Source organism: Euwallacea fornicatus, chromosome 3 (assembly GCF_040115645.1).
Source record: "Euwallacea fornicatus isolate EFF26 chromosome 3, ASM4011564v1, whole genome shotgun sequence".
Classification (NCBI taxonomy): domain Eukaryota; kingdom Metazoa; phylum Arthropoda; class Insecta; order Coleoptera; family Curculionidae; genus Euwallacea; species Euwallacea fornicatus.
In genome coordinates, this window is record NC_089543.1 from 6,466,838 (window position 1) to 6,490,893 (window position 24,056).

At 37.3% G+C, this 24,056-nt stretch overlaps 3 protein-coding genes across 7 annotated transcripts; 2 read left to right on the plus strand and 1 right to left on the minus strand.

Annotated features, from left to right (window-relative positions):
• Positions 1–5,889, plus strand: ttv (exostosin glycosyltransferase 1 ttv). The gene is made up of 5 exons (XM_066302081.1): positions 1–944; positions 1,903–2,131; positions 2,189–2,390; positions 2,450–2,738; positions 2,833–5,889. The coding sequence occupies exons 1-5, from the start codon at positions 290–292 to the stop codon at positions 3,630–3,632; spliced, it is 2,175 nt and encodes a 724-aa protein (XP_066158178.1). The 5' UTR covers positions 1–289; the 3' UTR covers positions 3,633–5,889.
• Positions 5,890–6,249: 360 nt separating this feature from the next.
• On the minus strand, positions 6,250–12,895 carry woc (without children). The gene is made up of 12 exons (XM_066302627.1): positions 11,190–12,895; positions 10,929–11,062; positions 10,706–10,867; positions 9,416–10,619; positions 8,904–9,203; positions 8,625–8,848; positions 8,273–8,489; positions 7,903–8,219; positions 7,325–7,783; positions 7,132–7,270; positions 6,975–7,074; positions 6,250–6,858 (listed from the first exon to the last, which is right to left on the minus strand). Exons 1-12 carry the CDS (start codon positions 12,448–12,450, stop codon positions 6,684–6,686), a joined length of 4,692 nt encoding a protein of 1,563 aa, XP_066158724.1. The 5' UTR covers positions 12,451–12,895; the 3' UTR covers positions 6,250–6,683.
• A 700-nt stretch (positions 12,896–13,595) lies between these two features.
• Positions 13,596–23,597, plus strand: LOC136350670 (double-stranded RNA-binding protein Staufen homolog). 5 transcript variants are annotated; one of them, XM_066302632.1, is made up of 11 exons: positions 13,596–13,946; positions 15,984–16,054; positions 16,384–16,542; positions 16,727–16,882; positions 16,998–17,323; positions 18,431–18,599; positions 19,021–19,280; positions 19,362–19,577; positions 19,876–20,073; positions 20,133–20,501; positions 21,203–23,597. In XM_066302632.1, exons 1-11 carry the CDS (start codon positions 13,897–13,899, stop codon positions 21,407–21,409), a joined length of 2,181 nt encoding a protein of 726 aa, XP_066158729.1. In that variant the 5' UTR covers positions 13,596–13,896; the 3' UTR covers positions 21,410–23,597. The 5 variants fall into 5 exon arrangements, with proteins under 5 accessions (XP_066158729.1, XP_066158725.1, XP_066158726.1 ...); XM_066302628.1 differs by having other exon boundaries at positions 13,597–13,946; positions 18,377–18,599; XM_066302629.1 differs by having other exon boundaries at positions 13,597–13,946; positions 18,377–18,599; positions 19,036–19,280.
• Positions 23,598–24,056: the final 459 nt, after the last annotated feature.

Here is a 24,056-nt window from a genome sequence, read left to right on the forward strand (position 1 = left end):
TTGATGTTTTGGCAAATGTCAAAAGTATGTGGGGAGCAAGGAGTAACCCCTTGTTTTTGTAATGTCTAGTTGACTATAGATTTATTACACTACTTACATTTAAACAAGACAATACACAAATGAAAATCATTTTATACCAACTGTAATCTGTAGATTATACGCATTATGCTACTCAACAGTTCCAAGAAACATGTCATTTTCAAGGAGGCGTTCTGATTTAGTGATGGGTTTTAAACCTCCCAATACCTAAGACCATGAACACTTCAGAAAAGAGGTGCAGAAGACAGTAATGCAGGCCAAAAGGAGGTATTTGCTAGTATTTGTTGTGGCATTTTTGACAATTTGGTACTTCGGAGGATACCATTTTCGGCATAAGACAACTGTTCCTTTTGATATTGATAAGTTATCAAATTACGTCAATTTGGATAATTTCAATAGCATACAGACAGGCTACATCATAGGCAGAAGTAGACATATAACACAGAATGATGCAAAGGTGCTCTGTCGCATGGAGACATGTTTTGACTTCAGCAAGTGTGAAAAAGACTTCAAAGTTTATGTGTACCCACAAGAAGAAAGTAATACTCCCAGTCCGTCCTATTCAAAGCTCCTAAATGTCTTATTAGAGTCACGTTACTATACTTCTGACCCAAAAGAAGCCTGCATATTTGTACTAAGTGTAGATACTTTAGATAGAGATCGTTTAAGTAATTACTATGTTAGAAACATGCAGAGCAAAATCCAGAGGTTGCCTTACTGGAATGACGGCCTTAATCATGTTATTTTCAATTTGTATTCTGGGACATGGCCAAACTACACAGAAAATGATTTGGATTTTGACTATGGGAAAGCAATATTAGCCAAAGCAAGCATGTCTGAAGATCATGTAAGGCCAGGATTTGATATAAGCCTTCCCCTTTTTCATAAAATTCATCCTGAGAAAGGTAAGTTACTTAATGAGAGAAAAGTTTATACTGATAATTTCTAAGAGATAATTAAAGATAAACTGACGGTAGTTTTTTTTTTATTGATGTCTTTACTTCTGTTTTCTTAGATATTCCCAGGTACTCTTATTTTGTATAGGTTTTGGCATTGGTGAGAGTTCGATTAAAATGTTATTAATTTAAGGATTATTTTATAGCTATTTAGATAACCATTGTACCACTACCATTCTGCATTTGCTTGTGCCTTTTTCTTCAATTTCATGGAATACTTTCTTATTTGAAACAAAAAAAAACACATTTTTTATTTGAGTAGAGATTGTCTCTTATATACTCTTCTAAGTATGAAAAAAGATCATGTGCACTCGTTATTCTTTTCATAGCTATTGAATCTACGTTGTTATGAGAAAAATCAATAATAAAATCGCCAGAAACAAGCGTATAATCAACTCATGGAAAGTTATCGCGCAATGATTCATCCAGCCTAAACAAGAAATTATCGGCATTACCGGATTGTGACCTACAAACACATATAAAAGTATTTTGTATTTTTTATTATTAATGGAGACAAGATTGGGGCCTTCTTTCAGTAGAGGATATCGCACATATAATTTTTTAATTCTAAACTTAAACTATTGGTTTTGAAGGAAAGCATTCGTCACCTCCGAATCTTGACATTTGGGGATACGTTTTTTCATTCATAGTTTTATAGGTTGAATCGGTCAATATCCAGATTTTTAGCCAACGATCTTCTATGAAGACACTGTTGAGAATATGTTATTTGTAAAAACTCGTATTTCACTGATAATGGTTTGAACGTTTATGTTTCACAAACAAGGATTAGAGCAGTATATTTCCACTATATAATATAATTATATTTACATACATATAATATAAATATAATTGTTTCCTTTTTGAAGATTTTTTTAAATTTGTGATTCAATTTCGAAATCTTTTACAGGTGGAGAGTCAGGATCGAATACTGCAAACAATTATCCTTTAGAAAAGACTTATTTACTGGCATTTAAAGGTAAACGTTATGTGCATGGTATTGGTTCAGATACTAGGAACTCATTATACCATCTACATAATCGAAACGACATGATCATGGTGACCACTTGCAAACATGGCAAGAGTTGGAAGGACATGAAGGACGAGAGGTGTGATGAAGATAATCGAGAGTATGATAGGTTCGCTTTTTGCAGTGCCTATCTAAATTAAAGTTAATTGAAAAATGTGGATTTTAGATATGACTATGAAACTTTACTGCAAAATTCTACGTTTTGTTTAGTTCCTAGAGGTAGAAGGTTGGGATCATTTAGGTTCCTAGAGGCATTACAAGCTGGTTGTATTCCTGTTTTGCTCTCCAATGGTTGGTCATTGCCTTTTTCTGAAGTGGTCGATTGGAACAAAGCTGTAATATGGGCCGATGAACGTTTACTACTACAGGTAGGCGATCATTTAATGTATTAATGTAATTAACCCTTTGTAATATAACTCACTGTTAGGTATCTCATATCATTCGTACAATACCTCCAAGCAAGATTTTGCAACTGCGACAACAAACCCAAGTTTTGTGGGACAGATACTTTTCATCTATTGAGAAAATTGTGTACACAACCTTAGAGATAATACGAGATAAACTACCAAGGAAAGCGAAGCGAGATGGAACGATATGGAATTCCTTTCCCGGTGCTTTGGTTACACTGCCGACGTTCTCGGACTCTTTACAAGATTTCCCTTTCCATGTGGAGTCGAATAAAACCAAGTTTACTGCAGTCATATATTGCCAGTTAGGTAGGTTTCTCTTCTAAGTTAATTATCCTCGTAAATCCACTTACTGGCTTGGCATTCAGAAGGAAAGAATACCAACATCCCTTTTTTATTTTAGGAATATCTCTGTCTTCTACTTCCACCCTTTATAGGCTAGTCACGTACATTTCACGAAGCTTATACGTAGCTAAGATCCTCATTGTTTGGTCCAACGACAAACGACCACCGAGTAGAACCCGTTGGCCCAATATACCAATACATATTCCATTACATATCATTCAGACTGGAAATGGTTTAGACGGCAAATCTAGTATCTCTCAAAGGTTTTACCCTCACAAAGAAATTAAAACCGACACCGTCCTCTCGTTGGATGAAGACACCATACTGACTACAGAGGAAATCGACTTTGCTTTCATCGTGTGGAAGCAGTTTCCTGATAGGATAGTGGGGTACCCGGGGAGATCCCACTATTGGGACGATTCAAAGTCCACTTGGGGGTATACTTCGAAATGGACCAACGACTACTCTATAGTTTTAACTGGGGCGGCTTTTTATCATAGATACTACAATTATTTGTATACGGAGTGGTTGAGTCCACTTTTGCATAAGACCGTCGAGCAAAGTCAAAATTGCGAAGACATTCTCATGAATTTCCTAGTTAGTCACGTCACTCGCCGACCGCCGGTCAAGATAACCCAAAGGAAACAGTACAAAGAACAGCCAAGCGCCGGTAGCTGGTCGCCGTGGAATGATCCAGATCATTTTATACAAAGGCAAACTTGTCTGAACACTTTCGCAGCAGTGTTCGGCTATATGCCCCTCTTGCGGTCCAATCTAAGGCTGGATCCAGTACTATTCAAAGATTCTGTGTCTAACAAAAGGAAGAAGTATAGAAAAATCGAGTTAGTAGGGAGTTAGTGCGTGTAGCATCTTCTAGATTAAGAATTTAAAACATTCTCATTCTGGATGCATTAATTTCGCGAAGACTGGCAATAATTTTTGGATAGTTAATTAAGCTTTTCATTCGGCTGTGGAGGAAAGGTTCATGATGAGAAGCTTATTTTACAACAGAACGTAAGACCTCCTTGTTTTCGATCCACTTGAATGGTTTGATTGTAAGTAAATGTAGTGGGTAATGCGTAACGATGGCTCTTTTTAACTTCTTATACATGATAGAAATGGTGTGTTAAATGCCTTATTTATTTTGGGTCAATGCCTTAACCGTCAATTTTTTTTTTATTGATTAAATATCGAACGTTTCTGAAAAGTGTTGAAATGTTAATAAGTTGATAGTTTGCAAAACATATCTCATCTCATACTAAACCACTCTTTCCTTTCATTCTGGCATTCATCATAACATACTATCGTGAAAATGCAAAAATCTCCCTTCTCACACCAAAAAGATGCCTAAATTACCCACGCTAAACAACAGAAAACGCTGGTCGTAAGCTGCATCCTTTACCCCATGTCCATGAGGTAAGAAACTTGATAAAAGTTATATCTAGTTCTATTTAATTTAAGCATGCGCCTGGGTTTCCATTTTGGCTGATTCTTATATTGAGAATATAATTTGCATCAAAAAGAGCCATCAATAAAGGTTTCGTCTATTCCGGTCGCCTTCGCGTCAAGAAGAGCTGCTGCGATCAAAAAGTTATTAACAAAAATTTATCCATGAATCAGTTAAAGTCATGCTAATAGCAAAATGATATGGAAGTGAGATCGCGACTTTTTTCTTCATCATGGCCATACTGTGTAACGTGCTGCGAGTATCTCAAATTGTAGGTGGAAGATAATGATCACCTCTCAACGCATGATAGTCCACACGCATTCACCAGCATTAAGCTCTGAAGCTTAAAGCCTCTATTCAATCAGATTATGCGCATCTAAGCAAATAGTTGATTTAGACCCCCCTATTGAGTATCCCCTTTATACTTAGTTCAATTGGCAAACAGTTTAGCTATATGTCCCGAAATCTCAGACGACCAAAGTTTTCATGTTCCAGCTAATTTCCAGTTGCCAGGTAAGTAGCCATTGTGGGAGTCAATGTAATAGCCCTGGTTTCAGGCAAGTTCTATTTATTTTAACCTGAAAATTGGACACTAAACAGTGACTAAAATCGAAATAAAATTCGTGGGGAGGAAATCGAAAATGGTAATAATTCCTCGTTAGAACGGTATATCATACAGGGTGCGATATGATCATAGACACATTTCAAAGGGTGAGAGTTTTCTGCAAAATAAGAAGTGTGAAACTTTGCTGCTCTGTATATCGCATATGGCGCTTTTTTGGCAGTCGGTCTAGTAGCATTTTTTTTTTATTATGTTGCAAAGCACTAGTGCCTTTTGAAATATCTCCGTGATGTGTTGCACCCTGTATACCTGTATTTATGTATAGTAGCTTTTATAATTATATAAAGTGGTAAGATGATTATTTTATTTTATTCCATGTAGTTACGTTTGGTGTTAATTTAAGCGTTGCTTAACGTTGAAGATGTTATCAATTAAGCGAGCAATACATGTAAAATTGAAATGGACTGTATATCAATTTTTGTATGACTATCTATTAATATCAATTTTAATAATGTGTAAATTTAGTATTAGTTGTATATTAAGCAGATATACGAGATTTCATTTTTTACTAGTCAGCTAATTTTTGCTGTTCATTTTTTACTTGCTGGGAATGCCAGTCTCCATCTCATTAGAGTTGAGTAAATTCATTAATTAAACTTATTCTTATTCGCTCAACACGATCCTCCTGGAACATTAATGTCTCGTTATGATCTCAGTTTTGTTATTGTAAACAGGATTTCATCAAGGCTCAATACTTCATTTATCAACTACCGAATTTAACTGCATTAGTACTTAAAAGCATTATTCCTTGCTATTGTTGGTTAAATAATTATGTTTCAATCTTTTTTTGCTTTTAGTTAGGCTGATTATACTTATGTTGTTTATCCCGAGAATACGTAGATTGTAAGGATAAGTTTGAATACTGGGTCACTTCAATCAATTACTTTTACATCACCCTGTATATTTTTATTGGTTACCATTTTCTTCATTGAAATAATTGTTATCTTTTCTAAAGTTTATATTTACACTGGCGATCTAATTTTTTTTTAATGTATATTGTTTGTTGAAAGCAATTCAATAATACATTTTTAAATATTTTTTACAGATTTGTTGGTTTTTAATCGTTTCCACCGCTGGTCTCAGCAGAGTCGTAATGAGACTTCCCGAAAAATTCAAGAGACGTCTTTCTTCACGAAGATGTGTCTCTGCATATAATTTACGCTTGTCAATCTTCATAAAAACATATAATCTCAGAACTGGCTTATTGGGAAAAAACTTAAAAAAATGATAACTTTTTATATACAAAAAGCGAAAACGGATCCGTGTTTATGTGAACTTTTTCCTTAAAGTCATTTACAAATGTGTCCTTTGAGTTGGCGACACACTGATAGAAAGCCACATTGTACAGACACAGGAGAATACGAACACTTTGCTTTAACTTGCCAATTCGACTGAATGAAACTAAATTTGGTTTACCCAACAATGAAATCATTTATTTTATAAGGAAAAAAATCAGTAAGAAATCTTTTGATAAGAACATTCGACACAGTGCTGCTTCATCTTAACTTTTTAATTTCTACAACTAACCTAGTTAGGTATAGGAATACAGGAGAATATACACTCAGATTGAAACAATCAATCGATTACGAAGATCAAACGACCTGAAAAGAATTTTATTTTTAAAATATGATTTATATTAAAGCAAAGTTATTGCATTTAGACGTAGGTAAACTCTTACTACACAAACTGAAAATTTTAAATTATAAACGTATTCTAATGAATTTTTTCATATGTCGAGTCATATGAAATCTCACGAACTGAGAAATTTGCTTGAACGGTTAAAAAAAATTGATTTAATACATTTATATACAAAAATCCATTGAAAATGACAATAACAGATTTAACTAGTAAGTAGGGCTACATTGATCTCTTTAACCATTTTCACTCGGTGCAGCATCTTTTCGAGCGCTTCTCTCGGTAAGGGCATGGTGGAGTACCAGACAGGACTATCTGGGACGCAGGACCGTTCCGGCTGGAGGTAAAATACATCGTTTCGCGTTTTTACGCTTTCGGGGCTACAAAATTTATAAACCACTAAAAAACCTCGCAGTAACTCGGCACAGTTACGTAAAAAGAAATTCCCATATGCTTTGTTACATGTGGAAATTTCCGGAAACGTTAGTGAACTCACCATTTTGATAAATAAAATTCGTACAACTTTACAGGACATCTCAGAGGGTTCTCCTCATTTTCTTGCTGTTCGTACACCTTTTTTTTCCTTTGATTGTTTTCTGAACAACAGCGATTTCTCCATGAGAATGTAATTCGATCAATTCAAACTAACTTACGTAACGCAGACTGAGGTGGATAGAACCTTAGTAGTACATTTCGGGATCCGGGAACTTTACTTGCTCCAGGCTGATTGGGATTCCGTTTCCAGTGCTTCATAATATGCGAAAAGGAAAGTTGCATATGCTCGTCAACAGTCTACGAATTGAAAAACGACAACCATACCGTTCAATTTCCAGAAAATCAACTCACTGTTAAATTAAAATGTTTGGTGTTGAAAAACATCAATGTGCTAAGCAACACATGGGGGGAATGGGCACCTAACTGTTTGCTCTCCCATAAATGTTCTTCCTCTACTCTGGTGACAATATAATGCGAGTCATTATATAACACTGAAAACTTTTTTGCGACCTCGTCGAGGCAATCGGTGAATTTTTCGTAGTATGGGTCGCAAAAAATGTTGTCGATCCTTCCGTTCTCAAAGAGATACTGCTGAATTCCCAAGCACAAATAGTATATGGTGTCAGGTGCGTATTCCTGCCCGTTCGGCTTCCGTACTTCCTTCACGAACAGGCAGAGGGAATAATTTAATTCATCCGCCGTCAGCTGCAAGATTTCCGTTTTGAAAAGCTTCATACGCCGAGTTGATTTCTCCAATTCCGCGTTCTTCGTAGTGACCCACTGCTTCCATGCATTCACGCCAAACGTATACTGAAAAATAAGAATAAGATCAATTTTTCCACGTAAATAGTACATTATACAGGGCGATACTTCTTTTCTTTTAGTACGTAACGGTTGCAAATCAGGACGCTTTTGCTATAAGATCTCACCTTGAGACACATATTAGCATCAGGCTTTTCTTGTGGTTCCTGGGGAGCTGAAGGTTGCACAGGTTGCATCATTGGCATATCCACATGCTGATGAGACATTCTTCTGCCTCTTTTGGCTGGACCACCCCGCGGCGAGCCTCGTATGCCTCGCTTACGTCCACGTATTGACGACCTTTCCATCAAATGAGGATGCATCGGTTGGGGATCGTCCACATTCTCTTCCTGAGAGTGGACATCCGGTGGGTGTCCACCTTGAGGAGCCGTGATTGTGTTGGCCGTCAAAGCACCTTCCAAATCAACTGCCGGTTCGTCTAATTCTGGACGAATTCAAGATAATCGATAAATTAGAAGAGATATAGAAAATACTTACCAGTGGCCATTTTCAATGCCATCTGTAGCATATCGTCACCAAAGGTGTTGCTAGGATCGACGGCCTCAGGACTATATTCACCCCCTCCCTCCGCATTATTATCGTCTAAGTCGCTCTCCGAATCTGTGTGATCTTCCTTCTTTTCTCCCGCCACCATTTCGGCCATCATTAACAATTCCGCTTCGTACGGGTCAGTAGGAATTTTCACCTGAATTTTCTGAAATAGACATAAACTGTGGTTGCATTGTTGGGATATGATACTTGATTAAAATTGAGGTAATAAGATTTAGAGGCGCTCAAATTTGAATAAAGCAGTCGCTAGAATTCAACGAAAATTGTTATCCTGACTTACTTTGATTTCCTTCATAATGCCAGCTGCACTGTTCCGCGTTGTAGGAATAAATATCGGAATGGGGATCGGAAGAGGGAATGGCACCGGAATGGGTACCGGCGTTGAAAACATATGACAAGGAGTCGGAACGTACATCGGAACCGGAATCGGTACAACAATTTTCATAATATCCTCCATATCCGTCTGAATACACGCATCTCTAGTTGTAGGCGTAACTTGCGTGGCTGAAAACGAAACTTTTTAGCTTCCATCATAGAGACATTAGAACATATAATTTACCTTTAGCAGTCTTTTTAGGCTGACACAAAATAGCGACATTCCGTTGCTCTGGACAGCTCTTCTCCTGAACGATATATTGTTGTTTAACTTGCACCTGAACAGGTAAATCAAGATTTTGCACAGATTGTATGCTAGATTGCTGGCTCGATGTCGAAGGGGTTACTTTTGATCTGGTTAATCTCGTTGTGGTCAGCGGACTTAAGCCAGGAGGTAGAAGAGGCGGTGTTGTTCCATTTGGTTTTGCTAGGCTTTTTACGCTCGATATTATAGGCAATTGGCCTATGCCTTCGGAAGACGACGCTGGAAGAGTGAAGTGTTACTGATGTTAAATGTGGGGCAGTGTTACAAATAGGTGTGCCTCAGTCAGAGGTTTTCAATGCATGGTTTCATGGTATTTCACAACGCTTAAGAACTAAACTAATTAAATAAAAGTTATGTCTTATTGAAACACCTCAAGTAATGTGAAAGTGATGAAAATGAGAAAATACCTGAAACTGGGTATGTTAACTTACCGGATTCTTTATTGGAAGATATCCTCTTAGTCTTCAGAGGTGAACCCGTTGGGATTGGCTCTCCTAGATTATTGAGGGTAAGTGGCTTAGAAAACTGATTTTGGAAGTCCAGGACACACGTATAAGAACAAAAATTCCTCATACTAGAGTCTGACATGGTCAAATGATAAGATGGATTAGATCTCTTTTTGCAAAAATTACAGGGTGATGGCTTGGCGTTTACGGCATTTACGGACAACTGGTACAAATTAAGGCAATTTATGCTACACATGTTAATCACTGGGGCAGTTTTTGAGTATTTCTTAATCATATCAAAGTTGTACTTTTTCACTTTACACCAGCTACATGGGACAATCTTTCTATGAGCTATGATATATATATTTTTACAACTATTTGAACAAAAACTGTGCTGTACGTTATCATAAAACATCGTGTGCTGCTCCAGGATTGACTTACTGAAATTTCTTCTGCACATGGCGCATTTCCCAGGGGATATTTTATTTACAAACACGAAGGCCACAAAGCACGGTTCCCCACAGAAGTAATTTAAATTGTCATCATGTTCAAATTCAATGGTGATAGCGTTATCCGCTTTGCAAACTGAACAAGTTGTTCCAGAGGTAACTCTAGGAGGTTTGTCGTTGGTCATTATATCGTATTTCTCCATGCACAATTTTGAACAAAAATCTTTGAACTGGCCTTTCTCTCCTACTGGGGCGAGAAATCCATCGTGCCCCTTCGACATATCTTGTTGGCAATACGAACAAACTTTTAATCCCTTCTTGTATTGTTCAAGGCAAGAGCTCGTACAAAACTGACGGATGTCATTTCCAAATCGCACACAATATTTGCCGAGGGAAGTAGACTTGACATCACCTAAGCAGCTGGCACATTTAGATCCGACCATCTTTTGATATTTTGACAAACAGATCTCATTGCAAAAATCCATAATTTCCCATGTAAGATTGTTTTCAATATCGTCGGTAATTTTACTGCAAGACGCACATTTCCTCAAAAATGCTAAAGGTGGCGCTTCCTTTGGCTCACCTTCAGCGAAGTTTTTTACCCTTAAGCCCGATCCTTCGTCGGTTATCATCGTGATTTTCCGTGTAGTAGATTCTTTATATAATTTTAAACAAGCATCATCACAGACATACGTTACGTGTTGCTCTCCGCTTGAAAAATGGTATTTCACTAATTTTGTCTGGAAAAAGAAATTACGATTATTGGGCAAATGAACTAAGAACGTTAATCAGCGTTCAGCATCAGTTACTTGCAGTTCAATCTTACCTCTTTGCACTGGCAACATTCACATTCTGTGTCCTTGTCATACTTGTATATCTTCAATTCGTCATCGGTGGTCTCCGTTTCTGGCGTCACTGTTTCTATAGAAACGGATTTATCAGATAAGTCTTTAAGTGTAGGAAGGGACGAGGCAGCTTCTTTCTCAGCCTAATACAAGAAAACATAATCAGTGTCAGAAAACAGTTTAAAAAAAAGAAGCGTAAATCACCTCAGTAATTTCCCTTTCGCTGTCAGGTATAATTGTAACCTCCTCATCAGCTCCCTGGCTATTGTCAATAGAATCAATAACATCTAGTAACGGAGGCTCCTCAGGAGTATCAGTGTCCATATCTGTATTGCAATCTTACAAAAGAAAATGGTTTTAATGGGAATTCCTTGTATTAAGAGGCAATAAAAAAGAGATGATTTCTTGTTAGGTTCGCTCAATGGTCAATCTATATTTTGTCTCTTTTGTTTTTTTTTTACTTACCTCTAGTACTGGTACTTGGAAGCTGATCGTCATTTCTCAATTCTGCTTCTTCCACATCATTACCTTCCTGAGTGCTGCTTATACTGACATCTGTAATGGTACATGTCTGACTTTCCTCATCAGACCTCTCATCAGTTAAAGAATTGGCAAGTGGTTCAGGTAAATCATCTGCAATGTGCTCTTCAACTGTGTCATCTTTCAATGTGTCAGTATCACAACCATCATCATCTCCCAATTCGGTATCTTTCTGGTTTTCCAGCAGTTCAGACCTAATCTCCTTTTCTTCATCATCTGCAGGTTCACTTTCAACTGGTACAACATTAATAGGATCAACTTCCTCTGTAGGAGCTTCTAGTTCTTCTGCTGCAACATCATGTTCTTCAACCTGCTCAACAGGTAAATTGATACATTTTTCTGGACTATCTAGTATAGGTGATGCCGGAACATCAACATCAATTATTGATGGTTCTTGTGTTATTTCTGCAATAGGCACTTTATCTGACAGCTTTAAGTCATCGGCAAGTGCTTCACTACTGACAAAACTGATAGCACTATTTGGTTTTTCATCTTTAGAATCTATGTTTTCTTCATTCTCTTTCAATGTAGTTTCTAAGTCCTTGCTACCTTCACTTGCAAGATCTGCATTTGAGCTTATAGGATCAGTGTTCTCGTGACCATCTTCAATTTCATTAATCCCTAATTTGACATCATCCTGTCTCAAACTATCACCACTCACATCAACAACTTCCATTGGTTCACTGTCATCACAAACAATCGGTCTATCACTTGGCATGGCACAATTTACTTCAAGGGGCTCACTAGGCAAATGTTCATCGTCATCTTCAGCTTTAATGAGAGCAGCTGGTTCAGCATTGGGCTCAACAGTTTCAAATTCCATCAATTCACTGTCCCGCTCAAGATTTTCATTATTTTGATTTTCAATAACATTGATATTCGAAACTAGATGTGACTGAAGATTAATGTTGGGTTTTTCTACCTCTTGTCTCTCCAGTGAGTCGTAATCAAAAGCTTCCTGCTCACCATTTGGAGCATGTGAGTGCTGTAGACTATCATTTGAGACTTCGTTACTATGAATTTCAAGACTAACTGAGCTGCTGATGTTGTTTGAAACATTGTCACAGTCTTTTTCCTTTATATTTGATAAATTTTTCGTTACGAGGTCGGTCTCTATAGGGTCGTGCGGTATGGGCGCATTGGAATTAGCCTTTTCTAGGGCAACTTCTATGCCATCTACCTCCATTGTGCCAGTGTTGTACTCAGGAAAATTATATACCCAGAGCTCCAACAAATTTGATTACAACTCGAGCAGCCATAATTGCGGTGTTCTGAGGGCAATTTTAGTGTTGTGGTCAATTAAACAAACAATATAAAGGCAAACAAATGCTGATAAATTGATGATTTAAAAATTATCCTTGTTTGTTGAAATCCCGGCTTTTTCGCCGTTTCTTTCAACTTTGAGTCGTCCTACAGGTTACAGAAATTTCCCTGGGTCTCGTTTGTGCATTCCTTTAATTATAGGCTAAAATATTGAACATTTTGTGGAATAATACGAACAAAATGCCTTTTTCGAGGGTTGTAATACACAAAATATACAAAAACTTGTCGTTTTTAATACCAAGCTAGCAAATGGTGGACTGGAAAGTTACCAACAGACTACCAACCTCACCGACAGAAAAATTAACAATTCTCATTTGTCACTAGTCACCCGAGCCGAATTTTGAACGTCGCCTAACAGTTTCTAGTAAACGATCCATATCGAGCATATGAGGCTTTCAGCTTCTGCATAAGCTGACCATACCAATATAAACAAAAATAAATCCTGGCAAGTTTCTCGTCATCAATTATACAGAAAAAACCAAATATTGAATTTGCTGCCAACAGCACAGACGATAGAATACAAAAATCACTACTTCTAAACCTGTGACTCATGTCATTGGATTAAATAGGTAGTTTCAAATTCGAAGTTTTCAGTACATACAGGGAATCTCTTTTTAATTTTGAGTGCACAGAGTAGAGAGCTCCTGTCATATTCTTGGTACACCGCAAGCCGAGAAAGCAAATTACAGAGGCTGAGATTTGTGGAGTTCCAAAGCACTTGGGTTAAACGACACTCGGTACGGAAGTACCGGGTGAACTCAATCAAAAGCATTTGTGTGTTTCTGGCAAATAACTAAGTGCAACAAGAGGAGAAAGTGTAGTTCTCCAATAAGTAAATCGAACTGGCGAGCAGAGTGGACGAAAACTCCCTACTCCATGTTCCATGTTCATGGACGAATTTTGCACGCATGTTCATAAATGGGACGATCGAAATGAATTGATGGAAACAAATTTGCATGAGAGGAAGAAAGCCGACTGTATATCGCCTTGCTTGTCTTCTCCATTGAAACCTTAACCCATTCGCAAACGTGCGTTCCATGCCATGGGCGCACTCGGTACTGTATAGTGGTTTCAATTCTAACATGGCCGCATGTTAATTCCTGAATTTTCTTTATTGTTTGCCAACGAAAGAAAAAGATTTAGTAGTGGTGTTTAGTAAAACACGCACATTTGTTGTTATAGAAAGATACGAGCTTTGTCTTCAATTTTCCTGAAAACTGCATTAAATCGTTGACGCCGGTTTAAGGTATACTCTCGAAGGACTAATTTATTGCTGCCAGAATTTTGTCGTATATTTTTAATATATAACATGCTCCAAGAACATCACATGAACCAGAACGGTATGCAGAGAAATCAGAGGTAAATTTGCACATTAAACCTTAGTGACAATTATTGATTTTGTTTTGGTGATTTTGTTGTTTATTTTGTTACTGTCATTTCACATGTTCAGTAATGTTTATATAGTAATGTTCATGTGTAGCAATGAAGTGTAAGTAACAAAGGACGAGTACATCGAAGTATTGAACATCGCCATGTACTGGTAGCATTAAATTGTAGATTGTCATGCAAAAACACATATAAGAGCATGGGTTTGTTCAAGGCCTCTATGAGAGGTCAATAGTCACTAACCATCAAATTCTTTTAATCTCATCTATCTGAGCAACTAAGCAGAAGTTACTACTTATCACCATTACCTATCAAAATGTTCTATTCATTTGATGGTGATAAATTCCAACAGTAATAAATCCAATGACAGCCTTTCTGAAACCAAAGGTCTTTTCCCATCGAAAGGCTTAAATTACTCTTCAATCATTAACATGCTTAGTTTTTGAATAGAACTGACTTAATTTTGTGGAGAAATTAGCAAAATCACAAGATTCTCCACTCGTAAATCTGTTCAATAAATGTCACAAGTGAAGCATCAGTATACAGGAAATCAACGTCCCCCTTCATTGAGCCATCACTTAGCACCCAGCTACTCTAAATGAGAGTAGGAATGCTTTGTTTGAGTTGCAGTGACATCAGTATGACATACCCTGAAGACCTATTCTTAGTAGCATAAACTCACTGACATATCTCTTATTTGAATTATTCCTCAATATTCTATTCAGTCCTGGAAAACTTGTTCATGGTTCGTGCGAAAACACCACTTACTTTTAATATTAAAATGTTATTACCGGTGAAATTTTATGGTGGTAGTAAGATCTTCATTCTCTCTCTGACATTTAATAATTTTTCCAAGGGAAATTTCGAATCTAACCACGTTTATAATTATAATTTTAAATCTTTAGTTTGGCGGAGGTATATTGACGATGATGTTTCTTGTTGAAAATCGTGACGAATTAATTACTGAATAAAACATGAGATCCATTTTTCTCAAACACACAGTTTTAAATATATCTCCCGGTGCAACACTCACCCTGAACCAAGCTCCCCCTTCCCCAGGACATTACCGGAAAGAGGTGATACAGGTTTTCCTGTAACCATAAGGAAAGGTTCGCGGCGTGTCCGCAAGAGGTGTTAAGTAGAAATTGATAGAGAATGTTAGGCAACCCAGCACCCAGGGACATGCGCGTTTTTACTCACTAACTTCATAAGGCATGGATATTAAGTAGGGACACATGCCTGCACCCTAGAATCGATGGACGGGAAGAAAAGAAACTATAATCAGGCATCAGCTTGGTCCATCGCGGAAACGCCGAGAGTTCGTCTCAATTGGTCTGCCTTTAGGTCTTGGTGTCTGAACAAAACTACTTATTTTTCTTATAAAGCGATGACTTCGAAATACACAGTATATTTCTATGAATTTCCTATATCAAATCACGTGATTTTTCTCAGAATGTTAACAATAACATGCAGTGTTGGAAAATCTGCCTTTGTTTCAACGCTTTAAGGCAATTTTACCAAGTTTCACAAACCTTCCCTTGATGGTGTTCCTTATCAGTAGCAGAGTACAATGAATTTGTATTATACATCCCATATCTTAATTAGCCCATTGGGTTGTTGTATAGTCCAATCACTTAGTCAGTCGAAGTGAAAAATTCTATAACTTCTGGTTTGCTCCTTTCTTTCTTTGGGATTTTGTTTACAGTAACTTACGTTGTTTTCTGTGTCTTTATGCTCAATTTTTGATGGCGTAAGTAAGATATTTTAAGGAATATTCATACATTCTGTGAGTTTGGTTCATACTTATGAATTCTAGAAATCTTAGAAAAAGTTTTCACGGCTCGCTTTATTTTGGATCACATTAAATTGGTTACCTTAATTACCTTCAAAGATCTCTTTAACAGGGGTAATTAGAGGTTGCTGGACTTCTTTTCTAGAATAATGTCATCTAGCACTTTTAACAGATATATACATTTTTCCAAATATTAAAACATCATTTTTAATGTTTAGGTTGAGCATGCAACAGATGGCCCCTCCCCCTAACCAAAGAGGGCCTATCATGATGAGTATGCCCGCCACTGGTATGTATGCCACAACGATGTTTTGCCCTTAGATGAGATGAGCCTCATGGTTATGCCAAGTCATAAATATGTTGATGCCAACACATTCATTATTATGTCATAACAAAATCGTTGGTTCGAACAAAAAGTCACGACATAATGGTGAATGAACCTTTTCTGGTTTTCCATTTGTACTTTTATTTCAGATGATTATGATATATCTGTAGCTACAGCTGAATTTGATTAAACGGTTAGATCAGTTAACCATTTCATTGTAGTTCACTAAATAATATCGTCATTCTCACTAGACTGGCTTATCTAGGCAGATTATAAGTTCTCTTAACTTTTAGGCGTACTTGTATCAATGTCGCCAGGTCCTGGCCCGGCTTTAATCACGACCACATCAATTCCTCAGCAGCCACAGCCTCAACCCAAACCTCTACAGCAGCCTCAGGTTTATCATTATGAAGCACTTCCTGCACAACCCCCTCAAAGCGTGCCGTCAAATGGTAGGCTTCTAAATAAGTAACAAAGGGTAGTTAATGGTTTCGTCAAATGCTTCATTTATGACACTTATATATTATTTTCAAGTGCTCGTAGCATAATTTTTTCAACGATTTGGTATCTTTGAAAGTTGGAAATACAGATTAGAATAACCATAATTAATGTCAAATTATTGTTTTAACCATGCAGTGGAGTCAGAGCACCAGCAACAGGCCCCACATTTGAGCAGCCAGGATCAACAACAAATGAACCAAAATAGTCCAAACACTAATACTTCTTCTACATCGAACCCTCCTTTGGCAAACATAAAAGAAAAGACTCCGATGTGTTTGGTCAATGAATTAGGTAAGCTCGTAGCTGTGAGGACGCATTAAAAGTCAGTTTTGCGCATTTAAAGATATTACAGAACAATTACGCGTAAGGCTTGAATTTAAGGGTGTCTCTGCATTTATCCCTCTAGCAAGATACAATAGGATTCAACATCAGTATCGCTTGACTGGTGAGCAAGGGCCGGCACACAAAAAGGTTTTCACCGTAACTCTGAAACTTGGAAAGGAAGAATATGAAGCCGAAGGACCTAGCATTAAGAAGGCGCAACATTCTGCAGCTGCCAAAGCATTGGCGAAGACCGAATTCAAGCATCCACCGCCGAAATCCACCTTAAATAGGCCTGGGCGCCAACAGAACGCTGGAATTGTAACTCCTACCGTGGAATTAAATGCTTTAGCGATGAAAAGGGGTGAACGAGCCATTTATGTGCTCGAGGGGGGTGCCCCTTCACATCAGGTAACCGAAGTCCTCTGTCTTTATTTATTACAGTAATGTTCGCTTATAACGAACCGTAAGAGACAATTGAAAACGGTAGGGTATAAACATTAGTGTTAATAAATAGCACAGATTTCCCACATACACGTTTTATGAATATTGGCAGGTTATTTTTTTTTTTTATTAATCTTTTGCTAATCTACTACGAGCATTTTACATAATATTTCGGAACAGCCGCCAATATTAACTTATCGATTAATGCTTCATCTTGATCTTTATCTTTCTCCAGGTCGTTGATATGAACCGAAGAAGAGATAGGAGCGACGGTGGCATCGTCATGTAGGTAGTTACATTCACCATATTACCATCAATGTGCACAAATTCATTTAAGTCACGTTCGGAATACGGAAAATTGTTTGTTTTGATAGTATGTGCCAGTCCATGTAAATTAAGTGTGATAAGTCCAAAAGGTTATAACCAAAATTTCCTGCTGTTGCTATGATTCACAATTTTCGATAAAAGTGACCGGTAATTGGTTTTTAAACTATGAATAAAACGGGTTTGTTTAAAGGGAACATTACTGTATTATTATTTACGTTCGGTTTGCGTGTTTTGGTTTATTTTTTTATTTGGATTTCGTTTGTTATTTGATTTGTTTGATTTTTATAGTCTAGAGAAAATTTATATTTATGTTTTTCACACTGTAGCATGACCAATAATAGATTTCAATCCCAGTGAGAGCAAATCATAGTATTGTTCTATAATTAATCAGTGTTAAAAGATAGTTACAAAAAATGTTTTCAAATTCGAAACGTTTTTACGATTATGTGAGACATAGATCAAATTTTCAACATACCCTGCAAGGCTGTCTCAGAAATTTCCACAATTCATAGGGGAGGAAATATTCCCTTTTTACCTGGGAAGTCACCGAATCACGAACAGTTTATTAAACATATGTTAAATTTAAATTTGGAAGAATTATTCAATAAATAGCCCAAAGTATAAAATCAAAAACATGCAAGGAACGACGTTTTATTTATTTTTTAGTTTTTCCATTAACCAGTCTTATTTTAGGGTTATATGAATCAACCAGGCTATTTTCCAAGACACAGTTTGAATTATCCACAGGCCCAGCCGAGGTATGGCGGCTACGATGCTCGCCGTAATGTCCGGAACCACTACGGGTACGACAACCGATATTACGGACAATATCGTCCGGGAGTTACGCATCAAGGTGACCCATATACGGTTCGGCTCCGTGTAGGAGACAGAGAGTATCCAGGTACTAAGCACTACGGTAATTTACCCTTTTTTCGTAAATGTAATGGTTTTGTTTTTGTTTAAGATTTTTCTATTATCCGCTTGTGTGGTACGAGGGTGTAAAAGACGTTCCCGGTTGAATAGTGCAAATGCAGTGCTTTGATCCTTTTAGTTTTATTTTCTATGTAATTAACGACTAAATTAAAATGATTTACCTAAAGGTGCCTATCTGATCGCAATAAAACATTTCCCGATTCGATAACAGCGGAAAGAAGGAGTAATATCGGGAGAAAAGGGTGCATGCATCATGATTTCTTTGCCTTCTGTGTGGCGTAGTATTTACTGTGTGGTGTAGTAATTATTTTTTATTTAATGCCTCAATCACTATCGTTTTTTTTTCTTGAATTACCCTGTGTATTTACTGATATTTCAAGCTTCTCTGTTTATTCCTATTAAAGATAGGAATATCTTAGGTCATGGTCCCACCGTTCAAGCGGCTAGGCATGACGCAGCAGCCAAGGCCATCGATCATATCAAGCAACTCGGCGGCATTGACGGCAATGATAGTAATGGGAATGACAATGGGCATTTGGCTGAGCAGTCCTCGAACTCGTTCCAAAACGATGTTAATTCCGAATTGAAGTCACCAATTTCACTGGTCTACGAAATAGCATTGAAAAGGAATCTTAATGTGATTTTCGAAGTGCTGAGCGAAAAGGTAAGACCTCGTCAATGTGCCACTACTCCATGTTTAAACTCAAACGGGAAAAAAAATTAAACGAATGTGATTATCGTTTAGGGCCCTCCACATATGAAAATTTTCATTACACAATGTCGCGTGGGCAGCTTTGTAGCTGAGGGCGAGGGCAATGGAAAGAAAATATCGAAGAAGAGAGCCGCTGAAAAGATGCTCGAGGAGCTTTCGAAACTGCCTCCATTGCCCGCGATGAACAACGTGAATCAACTGAAACGAAAACGGGTCACCAACAAGAAGAAAACCAGGAATTTGATTAAGGTAAGCAGTGTAATTTATGCATTAAACTTCTCTAGCTTTCGTCGGAGGTCAGTTGGAAGAGTTTTTGACCAAAATTATGTGTTGGGTGGTTTCTCTATAATTTGGAGGAATACACATTTCCTCTTAAATAAGGAATAAGCGAGTATAGGAGAAAGTTGTTTCTTGACAATTTGATGGTTTCAACTTTTATTTTGATTGACCTCTAAGTTTTAATTGAGACATAGACCTATTTTTTGATAAGATATGCCCGTGTCAAGGAACAAATTTCAAGCATAATTGAATTTATTACTTTTTTCAGGTTAATGTGGACAAACCGTCTGAGACTACCGAGGAAATAAACCCGATCTCTCGTTTAATTCAAATCCAACAAGCTAATAAGGAAAGGGAACCAGTTTATACTGTCCTGGAAGAACGCGGGGCTCCAAGGCGCAGGGAATTCGTTATAGAGGCTTCCGTAAACGGGCATTCCTGCACTGGTGTCGGGCCAAACAAAAAGGTAACACATAAACTTTAAGTTGGTTATTATGACCATAAGCCGATTCTTTTCAAACTTAGGTCGCAAAACGAAACGCTGCCGAAGCCCTATTGCTGGATCTCGGTTACACCACTACCCCTAGCAAGCCTCCTCAACCGAAAAATGACAAAGATGATCAATCTGCCGGCCACAATGATAAGAATCGTAAAGTGACTTTCATGGAAGAAAAGCACGAGGGTCAACAGTCCCAGAATGTTGGCGGTAGTGGTGGCAGGCAGTTGGTTCCTGGTGTTCTCTTGGTAACTGAGCAGAATACTGGTTTTACCAAACCCAAAAATGAGCCGATGGACCCGCCGAAACCGGTGCAACCTTCGCCTTTGAAAAATCCTCCACCCGGAGTTCGTTCGAAAGATCAACTTATGTATTTGGCTCAGCTCATGAATATTCAGGTAATTATGACTCGATTTTATACATTTAGATCTCTTAGATTTATCTGTTGAGCTGATCTGTTATGAGGAATTGCTAGATTGGATAATGGAAACTAAAGCGTAAAACTCAGAAGTTTGTTTACTTTTTTGGACATACTTAAACCTCTTGTAAGATGAAGAGCCTAAGGAAGAGATCGAAATGTTAATAAGTTACGAAAGGGAGACCGTTTAGTGACCATTAAATTCTTAATAATCTCTGGATTTTATCACATAATTTTCTAGAACACGTTTTTTACCTTCATTTTCAATTGTTGATTAATGTATTTCTAAATCGCAAAACGTTTATGTTAGGTGAATGAAAATCCGACGTCCACTGTGTTCCTAGTCCAATTAAAAGTGCAGATTTGCACAACTTACCAACAAAATATGCAAGAAGCTAGATTGACAAGAACTTGAAGAAACAGAAACGCAAGAGAAGTTTTATTTTGAAGATTGAAGACTCAACTTGCAATAAAAGAAGTCAACAGTAGAAAATTTGCGGATGAAGAACCGTTATGTACAGGTTCATGGTGCCTCGTCATCTGTGTAAGTGCAGGCCAGAATAACGACACTTTTGCTCACTTACACTCCTGATGAGGTTCCACCATCAAGTAATCCCTTATTAAGTTGGTTATTAACGATCGGCATCGACCTTTTTCAAATAAGTTTTATGTTGTTGACAGGTTCATTTTTCGGACTTCCCGAAGGCGAATCACGAAATGTACTTAACCCTGGTTTCCTTGGGAACCAACCCGCCTCAAGTGTGCCATGGTGAGGGACCGACCACGGAAGCCTCGCATGAGAAAGCTGCTTTGGAAGCTTTGAAGGTACTGTCTGAACTGGGTCTTGACATCGCTGCCAACAAGGATACTTCCCAGAGCAAAGAATAAATTAGTTTTAGTGAAGCATTGAAATCGACCAAATGAACTCTAGCTGTACACACCAATGATAAAATATTATAGCAGATTGTAAGTTTTATTGTTGTTGTATCTCGGTTTTTGGTCATTGGTATCGAAATGTTTTACTAGAATGTTCTCTGTAGTTTGTTTTACCGGCCGCAGTAGTATTTTCCTCAGTTTAGGTGACGAATGGAGAAACGCTTTGTTATGGCGAATCGAAGGTTGGTTGACTCAAAGATACCACCTACGTAACAAAATGTTCAACATTTTAGTATCGTTCTGGCAAAGTTCTCAAAAGTGTCGCCTGAAAACTGCGGATCTCAGACTGCGCTTTTAAAGATACATTTTTAAAATTCCTTAAATCACAAAAGTTTGAAGGTTTGCGCAAAACTGTTGCAGATACTGCGACTTTATTTTGCCAACTTCTTATGGGGCTTTTATGGGTCGTAAACGTTTGAATATTTGTGCTTCTATGGGGCAGATTCTTTTGGTACCGAGGAAGAACCGTTAATTTGAGGTGTTGAAATTTTATTTTCGAATAACTCACAGAAAATCCATCTGATATTATCATTCATAAGCACAGGGTTACCTCTTCTTGTACCCGCAGTGGAACGTGGTTTCGTTTTCCGATAACGAAATCGCGTTGAGGGTGAGGCTTCGTTCAAAAATTCTTCTGTTTTGCGACCTTTAAACAGCGCTATTTAGGATTGTTAAATATAGCAGATAAATGTGTGTTGTGGCACCGTAAAACAAGCTAATTGAAAATCTTGATGTTAATATAAATTTTGTTTTTAAAGTTGCATTTGAACTCTTCGTAGCTATACCAATGAACTAAATTAGATTTATCCCATGGATGATTTACCTTTTCAAGTCACTTATTGACCTTTACGTTCGACTTACTCGACAAGAGCTATCGCTAAAACGCGTTCAATAATCACCGTTTTCATTGGTACAGTTTTCAAGCCGACTGGGAGTTCCATGTGGCCATGTTTTGTTTTAGAGAAGTCTTTAAATAACTTAGAATTATAGTTTAACCGTTCATTTATGTGATGTCATTTAACATATTCCAACGTATGAAATGATTTCATATATACCTACGTCATAATTCTAGTTATTGACGCTTTGGCACTTAGAGTGCTCACCGAATTTCGTTTAAGTTAAGGGGTGACCGAAAACGAAATCGGACAGTAGTTCAGAATTGGTTTTTCCCAGAATATATTTATTTTTTCATCGTATTTATTGTTTTCTCATTGCTAGAAGCTAGATATTTTCGAAATGCTTGAGAATAACTCCGTAGTGTTGTTAGCGGAGTTATTCAACGATTACGCGAACTAAATGATCGTAAAACTGTACGGCGATTCATTTATTTCCGTGTGAATATTGCTGCTAATTTAGAAGCGAAAAAATAAAAATGTGCATGTTTCAGGCAATTCTGACCTGCTGATTTTTCACCTTTGTAAATTGATTTCATTATTCTGGGGCCACGTTTGGTCTACCTGGTAGTTACCATTAAGAAAGTCTATTTCCAATTATTTACCCATGTTCCTAAGTTTTCGATGTGCAGAGTGGTTTTCACCTAACGAGTTCAGGTTCACGTATTCTTTCCGCAAAAATATTACGATTTGTTCCATACCATCTAACTGCTTTGCAAGGGGCCACTGTTCGCTTTTTGCTGAAAAATGGAATTTTCGGTTTAATATAGATGTTCTGTTCACTTCACTGTACAGTTGTCGCTATTCGAAAGTTATTCGCCAAAAAGATCAGGTAACGCATGACATATTCTATTGATAGAACTTTTGAATTCTTCATGCTGTACCTTTAGTACCGAACCCTGAAGTTGTAAAAATGGGGAGTTTGTGCTATATATTTTCAAATAACCCTTAAGCGGTGATTTGTGTATAGTAAAACGAAAAACTCGAACAGCGAGTTCAATTTTTCGGAAAGTTATCAGTGGAGCCCCTGAAAAGGATTATCCAGTAGTTGACGACCGCCTGCTCTGCTTGTGTAAGAATAATAATCATGTGAATTCGTCCCGTTAAGTGAGGACCGTCCTGTATAAGTCTTTGTTTTTAAATCTATGAACCTGTATAAAATTAAATAATCTCTCATTTTACGGTATACTGTATGAATTGCGATTTGCCTCATTTGAATTTGAAATCAATAAACATTATCTCACATGCTTTCTTGTTCAGTCTCTGCGTCGACATCGTTTGGTGTTATCAACGTTGTCGCGCGGCAATTTGCATTAAATATGGCAGAAAAATCGAATACTCTTATTGCTTAATATTGATACGTCCCCGATTATCTATCGAGTACGTTAACAATTATTTTAAAAACAGCAACAGCATAAATAAAAACTAGCTAAATTTGTACACAGGGCAGGACGGATGATTATGAATGGAATATGTTTATTTGCATCAATTAAATATTAACGATATTAAAATACATTGGCAGATATATAAAGAAATAATCATTTTATATGAGGAGTCACATTATCAAACATAAATTAAAATTAATGAGTACAAAAGGATTTTTAAACTTGATTCTTCACTGCTTAATTTTGAAATTTGATGGATGAACAATCAATATACTTAATTTACACATTAAAAGTTTAGATGATGACAATAGCCTGATGATA